The 16,469-nt window shown below is 48.4% G+C and overlaps 1 protein-coding gene across 1 annotated transcript; it reads left to right on the plus strand.

Moving 5' to 3' along the window:
* The first annotated feature begins 1,145 nt into the window (after positions 1 to 1,145).
* SLC2A2 (solute carrier family 2 member 2) lies at positions 1,146 to 15,034 on the plus strand. The gene is made up of 11 exons (XM_048314996.1): positions 1,146 to 1,312; positions 1,971 to 2,066; positions 2,584 to 2,840; positions 3,365 to 3,489; positions 4,228 to 4,343; positions 4,881 to 5,043; positions 5,472 to 5,659; positions 6,543 to 6,647; positions 8,779 to 8,880; positions 9,296 to 9,499; positions 9,704 to 15,034. The coding sequence occupies exons 1-11, from the start codon at positions 1,298 to 1,300 to the stop codon at positions 9,893 to 9,895; spliced, it is 1,563 nt and encodes a 520-aa protein (XP_048170953.1). The 5' UTR covers positions 1,146 to 1,297; the 3' UTR covers positions 9,896 to 15,034.
* Positions 15,035 to 16,469: the final 1,435 nt, after the last annotated feature.

Here is a 16,469-nt window from a genome sequence, read left to right on the forward strand (position 1 = left end):
TTTACTTTACTGGAGACCAGTGCAAAGATTAGTGGTCTTACACTCATCTTTGTTGTTTTTTCTCTTGCTCTTCCTCTGTAGAAAGTACATTTTGTGCCCATGTGAAGCCTGGCTGACTGAGAGCATTTTCCAATGAGTGCTGTGATTTGGCTGCCGGACCCATCAGGGGCTGATCTGGAAGATAATGACTTTAATCAGCATTAATCACCTTCCCAGCTGACTCAGATTTTGGCACGGTCTGCTACCACTAAGGATGCCACTGTCCCCCCAGCCCTGCAGCTCCTCTCTCTGACCATGTCAAGGACAGCAAAGCCCAAGCCAGAGCGAGACCAGCTCAGACCAGCTTGTGCAGATGTGCAAAGTTCATGAAAACCAAGTGAGCCAAGGCAAAAATATTTGGCAGCATCAGTAGTATTTGGCAGCATTGGCAGTATTTCCCAGAATCCACAACATTTGACAGTGCAACCATCAGCTGGTAGTGCTGAAAGGCTCACTGTTCCACCACTGTGGGGTTTTTAATGAAAGCCTCTTTTATTGTAATATTCGGGGTAATTTTGCTACATTTTATGTCCATATACACACACAGCTGTCTCCTCTGATAGGTGTGTACTGGCATTAGAGCTGCCTGCTGGGGGGCTCTGTGTGTGCAGGTGTCTGTGTATGGACACACAGAGAGACCTGTATACATCTGTGTTTATATGTGGCTCTGGATGTGATATATACACATGAATATATTTTAAAGCAGGTGCTAAGTGCTATTTAAATAAAACAGTCATTTTCTCACTGCTTTGCTACATGTGCTGGAGAGGTTTCTTCTCCCTGATTCAGCAAGAGGTTTGTGATGCGACGTACACCCAGCACAGAAGCTGAGGAAGGTGTTGAGCATCTCAAAACAGGCTCTACCGTGTTCTCAAGCCCCTGGTATGTCACGTTTCCAATGGTTCAGCTGAGGGACAGCCCCAAACCAGCCCTGCAAGCTGGATCATTTGAATTTTCCAGATCTACTCTATGTCTTTGCAGGTCTCCCATTGTTTCATGTGTGTCCCAAACACGGGGATTGGTGGTGGCTGCTTTGAGCTGAGTGGTGGCCAAATAATGCGTGGAAGACTTGGGTTTCTCATTAACTCCAGAGCTGATACAGTCCCATCTCTCCAAGCACCAGCCTGTTTTCCTGCCTCCATCCCAGCTCTGCTGTCCTTCCCTCCCTGCCCAAGCCCCTACCTCGCTCTGCAGCCCAGGACAGTGACTGTTCCCAGGAGGAGGGCGGAGGAGCTGCGAGGTGGATGAGAAAAGGAAAATGCAGACAGAGAAGGTAATCATGGCTCGTCGGTATTTTTGCACTAGGCTTTCTAGTGAAATGATTAGAATTTCTGCAGGAGTGCAGCACTGAGCAATGCCTTGCAAAACCAAAACCAACCAGAAAAAAATCCCCTCCACTAATTAACTGTGCACAGGGGCAAAAGGGGAAAAGGGCCAAGGGATTATTTTTTATTTTTAAGAGCTCTGTTGGCTCACTGAGTAGCTTTAACTGTGATGGGAGGAAAAAATGCTTGAAACAGTGCTGCTGAAAAACCCTTTTGGTGTTTTTTTCCCAGCTGTTACGCTCCAGGGGTGGGGATGGTGCATGACTTACTGCTACTGCTGCTGCTGCTTGCACTGCTGTGCCAGGCAGAGCTCTGGCTCCTGTGAGCTCCAGGGCCAGGATGGTCAATGCAGCAGGGAGAGCTGGACTGTCATTGTGGGGCAACACCTCTCTGCCCTGGGGGCCTGATCTTGCCTGTCCCCAGGGGCTTTCCTTCTCCTCTGGGGAGAGCTAACCACCCGTGCTGCTGCAGCAGCATCCCTGGATGCCACTGTCCCAGCCAGCTGGGCAGCAGGGTCCCTTGGGACAGGGATGGGATGCAGCCCTCCCCCACTTTTGGGCACTGCTAGGACCATGTGATGAGGTTGTTCTGTGCTTCCTGCCCCAGCACCTCACGGGAACATTGGTCCTCTCGGTCTTCACCGCGGTGTTGGGCTTCTTCCAGTACGGCTACAGCCTGGGGGTCATTAACGCCCCCCAGAAGGTAAGTTGAGCCCCTCAAGCTTTGCATGGCCAAGGAACTACGGCTTCAGGGCAGCCAGGGCCAGTCTGTGCCTTGCAGAAGCCCTCAGGAGAGCTCTGTCCCTTCCCAGGCAGTCTCTCCCACAGAGCAAAGCCCCCACGACAAGGCAGTGGGGTGAGAACACAGCCAGGACCCTCCGCTGGCACTTCCCCAGGAAAAGGAGTGGGTCTCTGCACATAATGGAGCTGTCTCCACTGAAGCACAGTCCCTGTACCCAGGCCAAGGGACTGCACCCCCCCCACACCAAATGCAGTGCCAAATCCGGACACCAAGCTCAGCCCAGCCCTGGGAGGGGGAATGCTCTGGCAGCCCCTCCCCGCTGGGGTCTGGGTGTTGTGGAGCTGGGGTGAACCCCGAGATTTTACCCCTGCAGAGCCTGCAAGGAAAAGTTTCTCCTGAGGCATAAAATAATCCAAAACAGGGGTTGGGGTGGTTATAGATCTGAGCTGATGGTGTTTTTCATCTTTGCCTGCCACAGGTGATAGAAGCGCACTACGGGCGCGTGCTGGGCATCGTCTCCCCAGACAGATATGCCACCAATGCCTCTGGGGAGGATGGCACGTTCCTCCAGGCTGGAACAGAGGGCACACTCCCACCCCTGACTGACATCAGTGAGGATCTCGCTACCTCCCCACACATCCTCACCATGTACTGGTCCCTGTCTGTGTCCGTGTTTGCCATCGGCGGCATGGTTTCCTCCTTCACTGTGGGCTGGATCGGCGACCGGCTCGGGAGGTGAGAGGCTCGTGTGTGCTGGGGCTCTGTGCCACAGCCCAAACCCTTCTGATTGATTTTTCCCATAGAACCATTTCCTCCCTGTAGAAATACAATTTGTGTTATTTTCCCCAATTTAGGAAAAAAAGGAAAAAACCCTCCAACTTCCAAAGCACTGTTTTAACCATCACAGAGGTTGGGCCAATTAAAATCCTCAGTTACAAATCAGACATTTTATTGCAACTTGAGCATTTCAGACAGCAGCTGATGAGCAGCCTTGATTAACTTCTGAATTCCCCCTTTTCTTTCCATGGCAAAAGGAAGAGGAGGACATCTGAATGGCATTTGCACAGGATGTATAGTATCATTTATAATATCATTTTAACTACTCTGATTGCACCCTGGCCCCATACTTTGCAGTGCCTACAATCATTGTTTTTCCCCTATAGTGCTGATTAAATCACTTCATAGCTCCTCTTGTGTGTTGCAAAGGCTGCTTTGGCTGAGCAAGGTGCCAGAGGAGCTGTGCTGCTGCTGCCTTGCAGGGTGAAAGCCATGCTGGTGGTGAACGTCCTTTCCATTGCTGGGAACCTCCTCATGGGGCTGGCAAAATTTGGGCCATCCCACATCCTCATCATCTCCGGCAGAGCGGTCACGGGGCTGTACTGTGGTGAGTCCAGGCTGGGTCAGCCACTGAAAGCAGCTCCTTGGCATCAGGCTCCAGGGCTGCAGTTCAGAGTTTCCTGTATTTTTTAATCCTTTTTTTAGTTCAGAAGGGGTTTCAAAGATGGGAGTTTCCCTCTTCTCCCTGTGTCTGCCCTTCTTGATCCAGGATCTTTCCCAGAAGTATTTGGGTTGGCTCTATCACATGTTCATTTTACATATCCTAGAAGGGAGCAGGTTGCTCTGTATCTCAAGGCTGGGGTTTGCTGGTGGCTGCTGTAAGAGGACATCATTAGCCAGCCTGGTTAACAGGTTCCCTAGACAGAGAGACCAGGAGCACTGTGCACAGAAAGGTTACGGTAGCCAGCAAATAATATGGCATTCCATTAGAATTAGCTTAGAAATAACAGCTCTTTATCACTGCTACTACTATGCAAATACAATACTCCACTCTGAGGTTTCAAGGCAACTTTTAGGAAAGCTCCTTGCCCTGTGGTAACTTCTCCCAGCAGACAATCCCTGCTCTGTGCTATGATTCAAGCTCGGTGTATTCAAGCAAAAAGGCTTCCCAGTTTTGAGCTCTGACCTTTCCAAGGTGCAGGTGGGTCCCAGCCAGGCGTGAAGGGCTTGGTGGGGTGTGGGGTGCAGCACACAGGCTCCATCCTCCTTTCCTGTTTGGGAAGTGGTTTCTGCTGGTTGCTGAGCTGTGTCTGGAAGTGGTGATGCCTGTGTGTGCTCGGTGCAGGGCTCTCCTCCGGACTCGTGCCCATGTACGTCAGCGAGGTCTCTCCCACGGCCCTTCGAGGAGCGCTGGGGACGCTGCACCAGCTCGCTATCGTCACAGGTATCCTCTTCAGCCAGGTAAGAAGGAAAACACACACAACCAGAGAGAGCATTTCAGAGATTAGGAAGACCCAGTGATATAATGGGGTGTTGTTCACCATTCTACCCCAAAACCAAAGTAGTGTGCAAAACAATCTGCTCTAATGGGGTTAAACCCCTGCCTTAGGTAAGAGGTGTCTTAACAAAGACAACTTCTCAAGAAATAAAAAGTACTTCTGCAAACAATTTCTCCTCTCCCTGAGGAAGTTTTCTCAGCATCTCATCAACATCAGGCTGGATCCTGAGCATTCAACCCCTGGTAATCAGGTTCTCAAAAATGGCTTCTTCAGGGAAGCAGGGAGCCCAAAGTCCCCATCAGCACTGCCCACCATGGCACAAGTCCCAGCTACACAACAGGTGGGCACAAAAATGTACAGAAAACAAACACATCCAGAAAAAGAGCTGGTATTTGCCTAGTTTTCCTCCAGCTTGTCACTTCAAAATGCCATAGTGGTCAATCACTTTCTTTTCTTACAGTGCAAAATGATCCACTCAAATATGCCTCAATTATTCCAGGTCCTTGGACTAGACTTTCTCCTGGGCAATGATGAGATGTGGCCCCTGCTCCTTGGTCTGTCTGGTGTGGCTGCCCTGCTGCAGTTCTTCCTGCTCTTACTGTGCCCCGAGAGCCCCCGATACCTTTACATCAAACTGGGGAAGGTGGAGGAAGCTAAAAAAAGTAAGAAAGATATTCTGGGCTTGTCTAGAGTGGTTTTTATACTGTACATAGTATTAAACACAGAAGGAAAAGTCCAGCTGAGGACTCCCATGTGACTGTGGTTGCTCCATCTCATGCTCTGAGCTGCTGAGGTACAAACTAGCTCTGGATCAAAAACTACGGAGACGTTTGCATGGGACCAAGCAGCACTGCTGAGGGATGAGGCTTGAGAGTGATGTCTCAGGGCTGTTGCAAAGCTGATGTGCTGCTTCCCCTGACCAAGCAGACCCACCCTGGATACCTTGGGTGTGCCACAGGAACCCTCAGAGCAAGAGGGCACAGCTGTCCATGTGGTTGGCTTACCTTAAGTTTTGCCTAAAGAAATTCTTGTCCTTACTTACACCTTACCTACCACTGAAAATAAAATTTCAATCTTTTGTTTCCCTAAGATTTGAAAAGGCTTCGAGGAAACTGTGATCCAATGAAAGAGATTGAAGAGATGGAAAAGGAAAAGCAAGAGGCTGCTAGTGAGAAGAAAGTCTCCATAAAACAGCTTTTCACCTCTTCCAAGTACAGGCAGGCTGTCATCGTGGCACTGATGGTGCAAATATCCCAGCAGTTCTCAGGAATCAATGCGGTGAGTCTCCCCAAAATGTTCGTCTTTCAAGAAATCCATGTTGAGCGTGAAAAGGCAGCTCTGGTTCAATCCAAGTCCTGCAGGGATGAAAGAAGGCTTTCCCATGGCTGCAATGGGCTCCTCAGTCCCTGCAAAGCTGGCTGTGGGAGGGCAGGAGGGAAGAAGAGTAGGAGGGAGTCCAGCACAAAACCAGCTGGCACAGCAGGCCCATGCTGAGCCCTCCCATGACCCTCCACCTACCCGAGTTTGTCAGCAGTTTGCTCTCTTAAATGACATCATGCGCACCCCAGAATCACTATTTTGTAGCCATTTTTAGCTAAACAACTTTTGCATCACCTCCTGGAATACCAGACATCACCACCTGACACCCAGAAGCATTAAGTAGCACACAGGGATGCCCAGCCCAGCTGGCTCCAGGCCATGCCCAACGTATCCATCAGCCACTGGGTCAGCCACCCGTTTACCTCCTGCCCTTAGCTTTCACCCAAAAGGAATTATCTTATTCTTGGAGAGAAGGAAGAAATGGGAGTCATTGCAATGACAATATTTTAAAATTCATGTAAAACTTGGTCATATTAAGATATTTGTCTTCAGTGCTCAGTGCCGGCAATCTGGATTTTGAGATTAAACATGGACTACATAGAAGAAAACAGATGTGCAAATGCAGTAGCTCAAGAGGGGAATTTCAACAGGATTTTTAACTCCCTCAGGCTCCTTTGAAATTTTCAGCTTTAATTATTATAACAAGCAGTTAAAAGTTGAAAAATTATTCATAATTAAATTACACCACATCTCAGCCAAGCAAACGCAACTGTTCCCTCATGAGAACAAAAAGTTTCACCAGCCCTATTGCCTAATCCTTCATCTTGATGTATTTTGATAGATCTTTTACTACTCCACAAACATTTTCGAGAGAGCTGGGGTTGAACAACCAGTTTATGCAACCATCGGTGTTGGAGTGGTGAACACTGTCTTCACTGTTATCTCTGTAAGTAAACACTTCTGCCCGCTGGACAGAAGCTACAATGTGGTTTTGAAATATGATTTTATCCCAGAGCTGGGATTTGCAGCGTTGCAGGACTGACCCTGAACACCTTACAGGGAAAAATCATTCCCTGGAGAAGTTTCATTTGAAAATTCAAGTCTTGACATAGAGCATGTTGCTATCAATCAGCACTGCTAAATGTCTCATCAGTAGAAACTGCACCACTGTGTTCAAGGAAGCTCTGAAAACTCTGCACTTCCCCCCCACATAAAAGTTGCCCTTGGGATTGCAATTGTGCAGGTCCTATTCCCCCAGGGAGCAGGCACGGGATGGGGGCTGCGATGGAGAAGTCACCAGCTCACAGTCTGCTCTTACCTGTTATCTTTCAAACTGTTTTCTGTATGTACACAGCACCTGCACGAGTGATACCCAAAGGCTGTTCCACAGTAATAAAAGTAATCCAGAACCTATCCTCATCCTATCTCAGCAGGGCTCTGCAGCAATAAAAGGATGGTTCTGTTTCCACAGGCCTTCCCTTTGTTTGTCTCTCTCCTGAGAGGATTAATACAATTCCTATCAGCTGGCAATTAGTTTTATGATGTGGCCATTAATATAAGATCAGGAAATGCCAAGCCTATTTCCCTATTATCTCTCAAGAGATTTAGGGAATAAAGGACTTTCACCAACATGATGCAGGACTGGCTGCAAGACAGAAATACACAGCTCCAAGAGATTTAGGACAAGCAGGAATCATTTTAAACTGACAGAGCAGGTTTTGATTAGATATTAGAAAGAAATTCTTGTCTGTGAAGGTGGTGAGGCACTGGCACAGGTTTCTCAGAGAGGTTGTGGATGCCCCATCCCTGAATTGTCTAAGGCCAGGTTAGACAGGGCTTGGAGCAACCTGGTCTTGTGGAAGGTGTCCCTGCCCATGGCAGGGGGGTTGAAATTGGATGATCTTTAAGGTCCCTTCCAACCCAGCACCTATGAGATAGGAGGTCTTGGAGTGAACCTGCTTTAAAGTCCATCACAGGCCCCATACTGAGGAGAAAATGTGATATTTATTGTGAAATGAGGCACAGAGATGTGCAGCTGGAAGAAGCCTTTCTTCAGCATGGAGGGTGTCCTGCAGTTCGGTCCCCATCCCAGGGCTGTGTTACTTGCAGCCTTGGGCATTTGCTCTTTGCTTCTTTTGTCCATGAGCACTTAAAAATTACCTGCTTTTGTCAATAAATGACAGACCCAAATCAAAAGACAGAGGCACTGACAGCTGGGTGGACCTTGGCATGGGGAGAAGGGAGCAGAGATTCATCCTCTACAACTTCACATGTCAGCACATGAACTGCCTCCAGCAAAAGAGACGGTCTCTGGGAAGTGTAAATCATGGCTGTAGTGGCAGGAAAGGTGGAGCTGCTGGCCAGAGGTGTCCTTTCAAGCAGAGGGAAAAGAGCAGGCAGCCTCAGAGGCTGCTGCATGGTTAGGCCAGGCTAGCTGCACTGTCCTCGGAGAGACCTACAGCTTCCCGCTCGGTGAGGTGTCTGGTACAGACTTAGGTATCTGTCAAAAGCTGTGTGAGACGACTGGAATCCACCAAGAGGAGCTGAGAAGGAGAAAACTAAGCCTTGTGACTACCAGGGAAGCAAAAGGAGTCTGGCAGTGATTGGAGGAAAAATCCTGACTGCAGCTGCTACACAAGTATCCCTGCCCTAGACAGGCAAGGTGCAATGGCCCGTGATGTGGCCTGAATCATGCTACATTTTGAAGGCTGATTTCGAACTAATGCAGACCTAGTAAGTTTTTAGTTACTGGAAGAAAAAAAGAAAAGGGAGAGAGAGAGAAAGTCCACAGTCAGCAACTCATGTAGGAGTGGTGGGAAGTCCTGAGAGCTTGGAAATACATGGGCTCTGAGAGTATGTGCCTTTGCCTTGCCCTTGGCAGGGTGACTGCTCAGTCTGGCTTCCCAGCAGCCGCAAGCAGAGTTTCTGATACTTGGAAACCAGCCCATAAATCTCTACCACTGGAGCTAAAAGAGCAAAAGAGCAGTGTGGCAGTGGTAACAGGTTGGTTATTGCTAATGGCCCTGATCCTGAGAGTGGTGGTGCTGGACACTGAGCTGCTGCATGTGTTTCTACAGGTCCTTCTGGTGGAGAAGGCAGGCAGGCGGTCCCTGTTCCTGGCTGGTTTGATGGGCATGTTAGTCAGCGCTGTGGCCATGACAGTTGGGCTTGTGCTGCTGGTAAGGATTTCTCTCCATTTTTTCCTCCTTGGTTTGAAAACAAGAGAAGATCCCATCAAAGTCAGTCCAAACCACTGTGCAAGCGCCTGTCCAGATGAAAAAGCAAGTAAGGAGTGGCCTCCTTTGCTGAACACCCTGGTTATTAAAGGCTGCCGTTCTGCCTCATTTTGCTGAGCCGCAGGCAAGGAGATGGCTCAAAGTAACAGCTGAACTGATGGCTGTGAACTCCTCCAGGCAGCAATGCTGGTACTACATGCCCAGCCAGCACCTGGCACAAGAGTTTAAAACCTTAATTATTCATGTCCAGTCCCCCTTTGTCTGAATAGAAAGGAATTTCTGAAAAAGAAGCCTACATAAGGTAATTAGTGATAATTAATGAGAGTTGTGTTGGGACTCTAACACCAACCTCTTGCAGAGCCAGTTTGCCTGGATGAGCTATGTCAGCATGGTTGCGATCTTCCTCTTCGTCATCTTCTTCGAAGTGGGGCCCGGGCCCATTCCCTGGTTTATTGTAGCTGAACTGTTCAGCCAAGGCCCACGCCCTGCCGCCATTGCTGTCGCTGGCTTCTGCAACTGGGCCTGCAACTTCATCGTGGGAATGTGTTTCCAGTATATAGCGGTAAGAAATCCCTTAAACCATACAAATAAACAACTGGCATGACCCCACTGCTTGGCTCCCAAAGCAGCCCATCAGGATGTGAATGTGCCTCCCAGATTTCCATCCCCTAGACTGGCTGGGCACCGCAGCCACTGGGAGTAGGAAGGGGAAGCCATCCCTGTGGTGCTGATGGTGGTCTCCCCTGTTCCCACTTTCCCACTGCAGGATCTATGCGGACCATACGTGTTTGTGATCTTCGCGGGTCTGCTCCTCGTCTTCTTTCTGTTTGCGTACTTCAAAGTACCGGAGACGAAAGGAAAGTCCTTTGAGGAGATCGCAGCCGCGTTCCGCCGCAAGAAGCTCTCGGCCAAAGCCATGACTGAGCTGCAAGACCTGCGACGCAGCGAGGAGGCATAGACATCCCACGCACCCAGAAAGGAGGGACTGGGCATGGACCTCCTTCGGGAACCATGAGAAAAACGTTGGGCAAAAGTCTCATTTCACAAAAACCTTGCAGCTGGCAGACCAGGAGGACCCATCCATTGGATTTCTTCTGGTTGCTGTGGTTCACACCTCCCAGCCACAGGTGCTAACTTGGCCTTTTACTCTAAGACACTTGGGACAACTGGGCTGCAGGAAGAGCCAGGGAAAGGACTGGAGGAGTATGTTACATGTGTGTCTCCATGCCCTATGGGAAGAGCCCATTGGGACAATGAGCTTACCAGACGGCACTGAGCAGGGCCATCTCTTAGCTGAGATGAAGGAAAGGGGGCTGGCTGATGCTGCAGTGTCATGTTTTCACTTTTTTATCCCCTGCTCTCTGCTTCATTCTGCTGAGAGACCTGGTGCCTTGAGAAACCAATTGCTAGTGCAGTTGTGTCACCAGCACACAGCACTGATCACCCCAGGTGCTAAGGAAAACAGGTGGAGCAAACTCCCCCTCACTCTTGCTTCTGCAGAGGAAGACGGTGGATCCCACCTGAACTGGTTGGGATGATCCTCCCTTGCTTTGCTATCTGTGCATTATGGAAATTCTGTCTGATCTCATACAGATTTCTCAGTCACAGTATTTTTTGGAGAGTCTTAGAAACTGTGGCTGGGCTGATGGGTATTTTCCTTACAATTCAGCCAGACTACTTAGCTCCCTCTTTCCTCCCAGGAAGCCTCTCCTCTCTCCCTTCTTGCTGCTTCAGCACAAGGCACAGCACAACACTGACCACACAAGAGGCCTGGGCACTCCTGGTCTCCGTGTGAGGAGACTGGAGTCCTGCTGCCACCCCTTCCATGGTGTGACCATTGCCAGGGCACCTCCATCCCCATCTGCAACTTCCTTCCCTTCCTTTCACGCAGTGCTCAAGACCCACAGGCTCCAGGTCCAGCCAAGGGCTCAGGCTGCCCATAAAGCAACAATTAATGATGACCCAAAGAAGAAATGGGTATTGAAAGGTTAACTGGAAGGTGCCACTTACCCAACTCCCACTTTGCATCACTTAGCATCTTGCTGGCTGGGTGTGCTTCAGCCAAGATCGTGTGCAAGCAGGAGGTTGTGCTGTTTCCATAGCCTTGTTTGTGCTCCTTTTGCTTCTTTATGAGACACTTTTATGTGGCAGAATTAAACTCCAAGGATTTTTCTTCCTTTTTTGGGGAGATAGTTGGAACCATTGTAAAAGCCTGCTCTCTGCTTGACTTTTAAGATTTGCATATTACTTGTTGTGATACCAGGTTACTTTCTAGCAGCTTTCTCGGGGTAGAAACCCATTATTTATTTAGAGATGAAACACCAGCATTGCTTGGTCACTGTGTGCTCACCACAGCTCCTGGTGAAGCAGTGGCCAAAATGTAACAGAGGATCAAGCATAATGAAAAGCACATCATAGAAGGGCTGAGGAGGATCATGCTGCTGCTATGGGTTTGGTTTTAGGGGAGGTTTATGCTCCTTTTTGTGAACATTTTTCCTTTGTAGACTTTACTCTCTTGGTACTAAGTCCCTACAGCCAATTCTCATCACTTCCAAGTGATGGGAAGTGCAGCCACGAGGTCCACTGGGAAAAATGTCTGGCCACAGTGTGTGCACTGAAGCAGTAAGATTGCACCAAAGGCTTTGCTGGAGCAACTGCTGGGATTTAACTAGAGGAGAACTGGGTCACTGCTGTCATGTGCTGCAGTGGTGAGTGACCTGGGTCTGACACGGGGCATGCAGGGCTGCTGGAACCAGGCTGGGGCTGAGAAGAGAGCAGCAGAGCTGGGGCACAGGTCTGTGTCGGGCTGTCCATCTGTGTGCTGCACACAGGTCCCCCCAGGTGAGACCAATGGACAAAGCAGACTCAGAAGCTCTCCACAGTGTTTACTGCCATAAATATTATAATGGATTGTCTGAATGTACAAAAAGGAGAAAAAAAGAGAATTCTTGCTATCAGCATTGTTATCTAGGTCTGTTAGACAAAAGATGAACAATATCTATGGCAGGTGTTGGCTTGCGCTGCTGTTTCTTCCCCTGTCTGTACATCCCAGACACACATCCAATGCCAGATGGGAGCTGTTTTCCTAGCAGGACACATTTGCTCCATAGGTGGTCAAAGATGTGCAAGCCCTCAGCTAAATCCCTTTGAAAAGGGTGGTCCAGAGGTGAGACTGTGGGGTTGGAGGCAGCCCTGGAGCTGGTGGGAGCTGGCTCTGGGCCAGGATGAACCCTGACTGGAGGGGTGCCGCTGTCTGGCCCCAGCTGACCCCGCTGCCCACTCCACCCCACTTGTGAAGCACCTCTGCTTGCATGGTGCTGGTGCAGCCTAAAACCTGGTGCTGGGGCCTCTCTAGGCACGAGAGGCAGGAGGAGCATTTGGGGAGAGGTGAGGTTCAAAGCAGATTTGCTGCTGCTCTGAGGGCCCAGGCAGGCTGAGTCCCCTGTGATCATACAGGGGGTACAAAACTATTTCCTAAACTTCTGCTAAGTTTTGTCCTATTTTCTGCGGGGCATCAGTGACGCTGCTGGCAACTCAGCAGTGAGGGGCCTTATTGATCAACATTGAGCAGTCAGTCCTTGTTTTCCTGTGTCACTGGTGAATGACAATAGAAAGCCTGATCCAATTATTGTAATGCAGCACATAATTCAGTTTAACACAGCCCACAGCATTAACATTGCCCATGGCTACAGTGCTGAACTTCCTGGAAGTGCTGCCTAGGAGTGCAGAGGCACCTAAGGAAAATGGACTGCCAGGCTGTGTTTCCTTGCAGCAGCTGTCATGTGGAAGGTAAGGGAGTTTTCTTCTTCCAGCCTGGGACAGGATGAGCAGAGTGAGGCACTGCTGACCCTTTGTCCTCCCCATGGCTGCAGTGGAAGGATCAAGCTGGGCTGAACTATCACAAGAGCACTTTAACCATATGCCAGCACAGGACAGGGTCATTAGAGTTAGTTAAATCTGACGATATGTTTACTTTTGTCTTGTCCTGATAATTAGGACTGTACACTTTATCTATCCTTGCCACATGCAAGTTCCAGTTAAAACTTGTCCTTGAGACACGGCTTGTTGAATCATTATTTTTATCTCTCACCATTACAGTTTTACTAAGTTGCTAATCATTAAGAAAATTTAAAAGAGCAAGTCAAACTTATTAGCTAAATGGTTGTTGCATTTTAGTTAACGTGTTAAATATGTTCTCATACCATGCCTGGCTAATAATGCAATATAATTAATAATCCCTGAGAAAGCATCTTGTCAGCAAGAGCTTTGACAGTGTTTTCCTAATGTGCTGAGATGACAGCCATTAAGACTTTTTTGTTGTGCCAACGGTATCTAGTCTCCCACTCTCTAGGCTTAATTTTAAAATTAGTTTGACTTCCCTAATTCAATAAACTCAGGACATTTGACTCCATTAATGCTCTCCACACTAATTTATCACAGGTTTTTCTGCCTCACTTCAACTTGTTTTTCATCACTGAGAAGCACTACCCTGTATCTCTGGAGTCAAACCACTGATAATGATGAAGCTAACCCAAGTACTACATATACAGGGACAAAGTCTTTGAGGTATGAAGAATTTTCTGAGGTGTTCAGTGTGCTTATCTTTCACTGGAATCTATGGGAGCTGAGGAATTTCAAGGCAGGACATCAGGGCTGGATCCAGCAGAATGTGTAAGCATCAGATTAAATTTAAGGTAACTGTGCTCAAGTGTTTCACTAAATCCTGAAGCAACACTTGCAGATTTTACCCAGAGGCACAGCCTGAGTAGCTGTGCTGAAAAGAAAGGAATCTCCTCCCCAGCACTAGAGCAATAAATCCTGGCTGTAGATCAGCAGTCCTTAAATTTTACAGGCTGTAGATACAACTCCAGACCCGAGGCTTGGGTAGTGTCCTGCGGTTTTGCCTCCCTGCAGGAGGGAGAGAGAGCGGCTGTTCAGGAGAGAGAGCGGCTCTGTGACTCTGAAAAGCATCAGGTCCCTGCGGGTCGTGGGTGGGATATCACCGCTCCAGCACAGTTGCAGCCCCAGGAGGAGGGAACAGCTGGAGTTACTTTGTGCTTTCCCTTTGGGGAAGTTACAATTACAGTGGTTCCCGCCAGCTCACAGTGTCACTGCACTGTCACCGCTTGCCTCTGATCCCCAGCGTGTGCCCAGGGTGATTCCCTGATTCGGACATGGGCTTGGCACAGGAAGCTGACAGCGAACAGCAGTGACAGCAGAGTGGGTGCCTGTGGCAAGGTCACTGCAGAGGGTCCCTGACCCCATTCCTGCCACACAGATACACCTACATAGGAACTCTGAAGTCCTTCTGAGCGTGACACTGTCCTGTGGAGGGGGATCACTGATTCACAGCCTCTCTCACGTCCTCCTGCTCAAGGCTGCGCACACAAGCTGCTGTGAACCCTCACCCCAACAGTCAGGACACAGCAGGATCCCAGGAAAGTCAGCTCAGCAGCTGAAACAGAGACACTGCTCAGGCTGGAACAGGGCTGTTTACACCACTCCGCTCATGGCCTGGTATTTCTAATCGTGTGACCTGACCCCATGGCCCAGAGGTGTAAACACCACCTCCTGCCTTCCAGTTGGCCGACTGGAAACGAGGTGGGATGTTTCTGGAAACAAGGCGGCATGTTTCCCCCAGCACTGGCTGAAATGCATATTCTCACGGCTGGGCTTTGATGAGGAGCTTTAGGGCATCAGACACTTCTCCAAAACATAACTGAGAACACACACAACTCACTAAGTTTAAATCTTCCAAAAGTTTTCTAATCCCTCTTCACTTCTTAAAGACACAGATAGGAGAAGCAAAGCTTGATAACATCCTGAGCCTACTTGAGAGAAAAGGTGTGTGTGTGCAACACTGGAAAGAAAACGCCTTTAAATGTGAAAGACCATGGTATTTTATTTACAAATATGCTTTGAACCCAATTGCTGTTCTTGTATAGAAAAGTGGGATAATCACATTAATACTATCAAGAAACACACTTCAGAAAATAAATGTTCATCCAGACAAAGGAAGGATGCCTACAGGTAATGACTGATGGATTGGATTTCCAGTATTTTTTATTGACTCTCAAATAAAGGCTGTCTTGGAATATTTGTGTCTGAAAAAATAAATATCATCTACAGCTACACTTCAGTAAAAAGACTTGATTCACCCCATAAGATCTCTCAAGTAATTCAAAATGAATCTGTTAATTGTGGAAAATCAGCCAAATTTATCAACTGATACTTGAGAAAAGAAAAAAATATATCAGTAGTGCTTAGCCCCAGGCTGCTGCAGTTTGGGTTCAGAGCAGTTGGTCGTTTTCTCACGAAGTATTTTATTAGAAGATAAAAAGCCCTAGAGCATGTGCAACTTGTCACACACATGCAGGTAAACACACACTGCACATGGTAAAACAGTTAACAGGATGCCCCAGATTCTGCTTATCAACTGAGACAGCAATAAAATGGGCAGGATAAAGTGTTATCATCTCCATAGCGGGCTGGGTGAGGCAGCATCCAAGGAAAGCCCAAGTAAAGGAGAAAGACACGATGCTGGGACCTCATGAAGTGGCCCCATGTAAATAAGAGCCAAATTTAACTCCTTGGCTGTACAATTTGGAGTGGGATCTGTGTAACAACAACAGGGGGACCACAGGCAAACAGATCACAAAAGTTAACACAGATTAAATAAAACATCTCATGATGAAGCATTTAAAAATGTGATGTTAACAGTGACTTGTGTAGCTACCCCATTAGAGCACAGATGACAAACTCAGGGTCTCAGGGCAAAAAACATAGGACAGCACACAGCACCCTGTGGTGGTGATAGCTGAGGCAGGTGCTGCCACTGAATTTTCCTGGTTTTGTTGTGTTTGTAGGTGATCTGCAGGGCAACCTGCAGAGCTGGAGCACATCCACCAGCAGCTCCACAGGAACGCTCCAGGTGAATTTGTTCAAAGATCTCGAAGTATTACAACATTTCCCTAGGAAGGATTTAGTAAAAACAGTCCTTTGGCCTCGTTTTGCTCAGGATCCCACGGTCAGGCTTCCATGGCCACAGACCTCTCCTGAGGCAGTGCAGGGAATGGTTGTTGGACAGGATGAGGGCTGTGCCATAGTCTAGAACACTTAGGATTGGAAAACCTCTTTAAAGACCATCTGCTCCAAATCCCTGCCATGGGCACAGACATCTTTCACTAGATCAGATTGCTCTAAATGCCATCCACCCTGGCCTGGAACACTTCCAAAGATGGGACATCCACATTTTTTCTGAACATGGTTTTTCCAAACCTACCCTCTTTTCAGTTTGAAAGCCTTGGTCCTTGTCCTGTCACAATAGGCCCTGGTAAAAAGTCTCTATCTCTCACATAACTCTCCTTTATAAGAGAAAATACTGCAGGAAGGTCTCCCTTCTCTTCTCCAGGCTGAACCTTCTGATTTTCTTTACAGAGGATCATCTTCATGTTCCTCCCCTGCATCTGCTCCAACAGATCCCTGTGTTTCCTATGTTGAAGACCACAGAGCTGGCCACAGTATTCCAGTAC

Source organism: Corvus hawaiiensis, chromosome 10, assembly GCF_020740725.1.
Source record: "Corvus hawaiiensis isolate bCorHaw1 chromosome 10, bCorHaw1.pri.cur, whole genome shotgun sequence".
Classification (NCBI taxonomy): domain Eukaryota; kingdom Metazoa; phylum Chordata; class Aves; order Passeriformes; family Corvidae; genus Corvus; species Corvus hawaiiensis.

Excerpts from the sequence above, each read along its gene's own strand:
- SLC2A2 (XM_048314996.1), top strand. Across the intron at positions 4,344-4,880 it reads CAGGTATCCTCTTCAGCCAG|GTCCTTGGACTAGACTTTCT; the intron begins GTAAGAAGGAAA and ends CAATTATTCCAG. Across the intron at positions 8,881-9,295 it reads CAGTTGGGCTTGTGCTGCTG|AGCCAGTTTGCCTGGATGAG; the intron begins GTAAGGATTTCT and ends AACCTCTTGCAG.